This window comes from Populus euphratica, unplaced genomic scaffold (genome assembly GCF_000495115.2).
Source record: "Populus euphratica unplaced genomic scaffold, PopEup_1.0 scaffold1507.1, whole genome shotgun sequence".
Classification (NCBI taxonomy): Eukaryota; Viridiplantae; Streptophyta; class Magnoliopsida; order Malpighiales; family Salicaceae; genus Populus; species Populus euphratica.
In genome coordinates this window covers 37,680-43,835 of record NW_011501350.1, presented here as the reverse complement: position 1 = coordinate 43,835, position 6,156 = coordinate 37,680, and the positions used below count along the sequence as shown (strand labels likewise).

At 35.6% G+C, this 6,156-nt stretch overlaps 1 protein-coding gene across 1 annotated transcript; it reads left to right on the top strand.

The window, feature by feature from the left end:
* Positions 1 to 212: 212 nt before the first annotated feature.
* Positions 213 to 5,171, top strand: EXT-LIKE (hydroxyproline-rich glycoprotein family protein). The gene is made up of 6 exons (XM_011015499.1): positions 213 to 382; positions 484 to 584; positions 2,268 to 2,377; positions 3,366 to 3,441; positions 3,567 to 3,707; positions 4,195 to 5,171. Exons 1-6 carry the CDS (start codon positions 289 to 291, stop codon positions 4,954 to 4,956), a joined length of 1,284 nt encoding a protein of 427 aa, XP_011013801.1. The 5' UTR covers positions 213 to 288; the 3' UTR covers positions 4,957 to 5,171.
* Positions 5,172 to 6,156: the final 985 nt, after the last annotated feature.

Below are 6,156 nucleotides of genomic sequence, written 5' to 3'. Positions count from 1 at the left end.
TTTTATTTTTTAAAAATTATTTTTTATATTAGTAGATTAAAATAATTTTGAAAATATAAAAATATAATTTTTAAAAAAAAAATTTAAATTTTTTTTTTAAATATAACTTACACGCATTCCTAAAGATGCTCTGAATACCGTGCAACAATACTTTCCTTAGAGGTTTCTTTTCAATGTTAATTTTTAATTAATATTTTAAGGCCTAGGGGCGTCAACACTGCAATTGTCTTGCAAGGCAGTAAAAGAAAAAAGAGAAAATAAACACGGAAGTTAGAACGTAAGAAGGCAATGGGGAGCGAGAACGAGCCAGCGAAACTACTGTTACCGTACCTGCAAAGAGCCGATGAGCTACAGAAACATGAAACTCTCGTCGCTTATTACTGTGAGTCTTTTCGATTTCTTAAACCCTAAGGTTTCCCCTCTCAATTTCTCTTTGAATTGAGAAAACTTGTTTTTTCATCTTTGTTCTGTCAATCTAATCAGGTCGATTATATGCGATGGAGAAAGGATTGAAGATTCCACAAAATGAACGGACTAAGACCACTAATTCTCTCCTTATTTCTCTCATGAATCAGCTCGAAAAGGTTCTCTTTCATCATTATTTTTTCTTTGTTATTTTCATTATTATTTAAAGTATGTTTTCTTCTTTTTTTGGTTGAATTTTCAAGTTTTAAAATCCGGGTTTCTTTTCTTTTCGATTAATAAATTCTGGGTGGTGAAGCTTTATTCAACCGGGTTCTTATAATTTCCGAGTAAGTTGAACAAAATAAAGGGGAAGTAATATGATACTTTTGTTGTTTTAATGTTAACAAATGTTAAGCATGCTTTTGTGATTTTAGGGTAGAAATAGTTCACACACACGAAGGATACTTTATGCTCGCCACTCTAAGTTACAAAACCAATCAAAACCAAAGAGATCTAAATATACAGATTTACTCACCACTTTAGAGATACAAGGTTAAGAATAAAAGTTCACCTCTCACGAGGAGATACAAAACTGAATAAGTTGCCATAAGGCTAAGTCATAGTTTTTTTAATTCAATTTTTTAACCAAAGATCATTAATACATGGTTTGGATGATCATTAAACACTTGGAAAAACCCTCCAAGTCTAAGAATAAACCAAAATGACAGATTGAGACTAAAATAAATGACTTAAATAAATAAACTAGGCAAATAATAAATAACACAGGTTTTGATTTATTGGAAACACAAATAGGCACATAGAAAGCTTAAAAACCAAAACAACCATAACTTCCTGTGCATAACTCCAATGCATGCATTGTTGGATAATATGAAAAGATCACGTTCTAAACTTTAAAATCACATAGGATAAACTTTTTTTCCCCATGCGATGAAGATTTGCAAGTTTGAGTTCAAAGTTGGCCCACACTGACAATAAACAACATCTAGAACTTCATTCATTTGCATTGCCAACCTAAACTCAAGTAGCCCAACATCAATAGCACCATTAGACACTTCTATGTCACTGAGTGTCACTGTCACCTCTTAATGGACCAGGTTGCTTAATCTGAATGTTTAAAAGCAATGGTTGGAATCTGCTTTATAGCTTAAACCAATGCTTGTGTTTGTGCTACCTGTAATGCCCTCACACTCTTCAAAGCTTTCCTTCAGAAAGTTCTCTCTTTTCAATTGTGAAAATACCTTTTGTGCTTGTGCTAAGCAATTCAACATGTTTGGTTTCTATTTTTCAGGCTATAGTGTTGCCTACTGATTATTTTCTTTGGTTGGTTGTTATTCTGGTCTGAGGAGTTTAAGAATTTGATAGAGTAAATGTTGTTTCTTAAAAAAAAGAAAAAAAAAGAAAACAGTATTCCATATTCATGAAGCGTTTTAATTTATTATCTCATAAAGTATTTACTTTGCCTTTATATTCAAATAATTCCTAAATTTGTAGCAGCTTCAAACTAACATTGGGATTTTTCATACTGCAATAATGAATGTTCTTGCTTCTGGAATGGTGATTTAAAACAATGCTCCTGAAAATTACGATTTTCATTTATACTATTATATAAAGATACAAAATTATTATACAAGCGGATGCTTCCAGATGTTTCATGTTGTTTATTAGATTGATAGATCTAACCAGTCTTCATTGAGGATTTAATGAGGCAAAGGAAACTTATGCTATCCCTTTATATTGTTCCTTGCATACATGTATTTGAGCAATGGTTAATCATTTGCTTTATATTTAAAATGTCTTTTATCACAACTTCACTCATCACAGTGTGGGTTTGCTGTTTACAGGATAAGAAATCATTGAATTTGGGACCTGAAGACAATCTTTATCTTGAAGGATTTGCCTTGAATGTGTTCGGGAAGGCAGACAAACAAGATCGTGCTGGACGGGCTGATTTGTATGATGCATCTATTTTTTTCTCTCTTATTTGATTTTATTATCAACAGGGTGCATTGATGCATCTATTTTTTTCTCTCCTATGTGATTATGTTATCAACATGGTTTATGTTTCTGATGCATCCAGGTGTACCTATAGCTGATATCTATTAGCAGAAATACCTTAATCATCGCTCATCTACTTGTTGCTAGTGAGGATCTCAAGGAACTTGTTCCTTGAGATTCCCTCATTGGCTGTCCTCATTCCTGACTGAACTAGTTTTAGTCACAACAGAATTCAAATGAAAAAAATTAGCTTCATCCACTTGTGTAGTTTGTCTTGGGAGAGCTGAGGGCCTTTTATTTGGGGCATTCATATAAAATGTCTTGCACAATGCAAATTGGCATCTTATAATTATACTTTGCCATTTTAAGTTTTTGTTATGTGTTGCGTGTGCACTTGCATGTTTGTATGATGCTCCACTCAAAATATATGCTTCAAAGCTTGCACCCCTTGCCAAGAGGATAAGAGAATTGGGGAATGTTGCCAACTAATTCCTTTTTAAGACTATGCAAGTGACAGCTTTCCAGAAGGATATTAAAACTATTCTTGTAATAATTTTGACGAGAGTAACTCATATAGGTGCATAGCATCATTATGCAAGCCCAAGCCAGGTCTTTTTTGGGTGGCTTCACTTGGTTGTGGTAAGTCTGATACTATCTGATATGATTCATTGACAGGGAGCCTAAATACCTTGTATTGCACTCAATTGGTAATATTTTCCCTTAGGTGTGCCTTTTTATTCATCCTTGTATTTATTGTTCCTCTGGGTTCTGTGACTATGCACTAATTACATGAATCTTTGAAAATCAATGTGTAATCATAAAGACTATGGCACTTTAATAAGATTATTGAATTTTTTAATGGTCGGAGATGTCTATGCTCGTATAACATTTTTAACAAAATTGCTAAATTTGGATTTTCAAATTAAACTTTTATCTTTTTTCAGGAATACTGCAAAAACATTTTATGCAGCAAGCATATTCTTTGAGATCATAACTCAGTTTGGTCCACTTCAGCCTGATGTGAGTTCCTGTTTATCATATTTCCTCTTGAAATCTATATTTGCTCTTTAAATTGTTCACATTTACTGCATGAATGCAAATATGGTTGATTGGTTGAATGTTAACACTTTTCACTCTTTTGCCAGCTTGAGCAGAAACAGAAGTATGCAGTTTGGAAAGCTGCAGACATAAGGAAAGCTCTGAAAGAAGGAAGGAAGCCCAACCCAGGCCCACCTGCTGATGATGAAAATCTATCAATTCCATCAAGCACACCTAGTGGTGGATATGTACGTTTCGCATATCAACAGTACCATAGTCTTAATCTTGTTTGCTGGAATGTAACATCATTTTTTTCCCCTGAATTTATTCAAAACCTGAAAGTTCTACACAAAATGGGCGTGGGCATTTAGTGATTCTACATTCTTCTGCCCATTGTCATGAATATTATTGCTTATGGAATCTCCTTACGAGCAGATCCCTTAGGTGTTTTTTTTTTCCTCCATTGATGTTAGCTTTATAGTTATTGCATTTGTTTTATTAGCAAGCTAGACATTCTGATAGAATCTTCTATGAAATGCTATTGTTTATTTAGTACTATGATTTGTCATAGTCTAAAAGTTCCTGGTAAATTGGCTCTGACGTTGGATGAATAGATGGTCAATTAATTTAACAATGGAGTAGTATTAATTACCCTCATATTAGCACTCTCGATTTAGCAATAAGTCAATGCAAACCTGAGCATCTTCAGTGCTCATACTATAATTGTCCTTGCAGGATCTTGGACCAAGTGAGTCTGCAGCTAGCAATGCTCGTCCAGAATCTGATCCATCACCTCAGTTCCACGATCAAGTTAATGATGAGCCCTATACAAACATTCCACCATCCCCTATGTTCCATGATAATTTAAACAACCACCATTCTGCACAAGTTCCACCACCATCTCTGTTCTATAACTCAGCTAGCAACCAACATTTGACAGACACCCCTCCATCTTCTTTTTACCCTGCTGCTGGCTATCCTTCACATGATTTTCATCCACCACCTCCAGCAAGCAGATCAGAGAATTCTGCATATGCTCAACCATACCACCATAAATCCAACTCGCAGGAACCTCAACCACATTTGCCACAAAATTACCAATCTCATGAAACTTCCCCGTACTCTTATCCCAACTTCCAGTCTTATCCAAGTTTCTCAGAGAGTAGTCTCCCATCAGTACCATCACATCACCCGTCATACTATCAGGGTTCTGATTCTTCCCACAGCCCCCAGCCGGCCCCTCCCACAAGCAGCTATTTATCAACTCCACAGTACCCTTCAAGCAGCATAATGAGGACCGACTCGGATCCTGCATCAACTTCTGCAAAGGCATACCAATATGACAACAATTACCACCCACCTCCTGAGAAAATTGTAGAGGCACACAAAGCTGCAAGATTTGCAGTTGGAGCCTTGGCATTTGATGATGTGTCGGTTGCCGTGGACTACTTAAGGAAATCACTTGAATTGCTTACAAATCCATCAGGTGGTCAGTGAGTTTCTTTCTCTTATTTTTTTGTGGGTTGGATTCTGTGCCATTGTTTGGTTTTGGCTTTTGTATGGCGTGAACTTCATATGTAAAGTGGTCGGATATTTGCACCAAAAGCTTTGTTGTTGATCATCTCGACCTATTGATGTGAATGAATGTTAATGGCTATTCTCTCTCTTCTTTGAGACATCTAAATTACTGATAGTTGACTTTGCTTGGTTTAGAGTGAAACCTTTTCACATCATTTTGAAAATTTTTGCCTTCGTTTCTCTTAGCATTCTTAAAAAAGCATGTATTGCCGGAATATGTCATTTGAATACCAGGGCCAATGTGATCTTAGTTTGGAACCAAAATAATAAATATCAACCTTCTGCATTCAAGAACATGAGTGATGATCCAGCAACAACTCTGTAGTGACCTAAACATGTGCAGCCTGTCTTGGTTTGTCGGAATGCAGAAAGCAGTGATAGATATGATAATGTGACTAGAATTCTCACCTAGAGGCGTGAGTCCCTGGGTGCCAAGAACTCTTCAAGATGATCGTCAACATGGGGTTTTCTTTGCTTTTACTTGAAAACATTAAATTAAAGGATTAAATTTGTGTATGACTTAATTAATGATTAGCAGGGTGTCGAGTCCTGTCCTAAGCTTTCGCACGACTCGTAACTGGAATTTTAGTTTTTCAGTTCGCTTTCCAAGGAATGTAAGTTGTTAGACGATTGATGCTTCCACTGTGAACAGCCTTTGTATTATATAATTGCTTTTCAATATTTTTTTTTATTATGACCATTAACTGTCGGTGTATTACCTTTATAGAAATAAAAAGTACGTTAGATATGGAGGCGGGGGGGAGTCGGGAGACAGGTAAATGATGTCCTCGTTAATATACGTAGGGGTTTCACTTCAATTTATCTTTCTGCCTTGAAGGTTTTGCAATCCTTGGGGCCAACATTAGGGGTTCAATCTTCTGTATAATATTTGATATGATCCTTATCAGAAAATTTGTCTTGCCTATAAGGATTTTCTTTGTGCTCTATGAAGGATTTGCTTTCATTCTTGTTCAGTCGTTATTTTTCTCCACTTAACTTGTTGATGCACGTAAACCATCGAAAATTGCTTGCTTGCACCCCAAAAACTCATCAAACCATCGTTGATGCAAACGAAGTTCATTTAGGTGGGTCGATTTTAATTTTGAATTCATCATAATA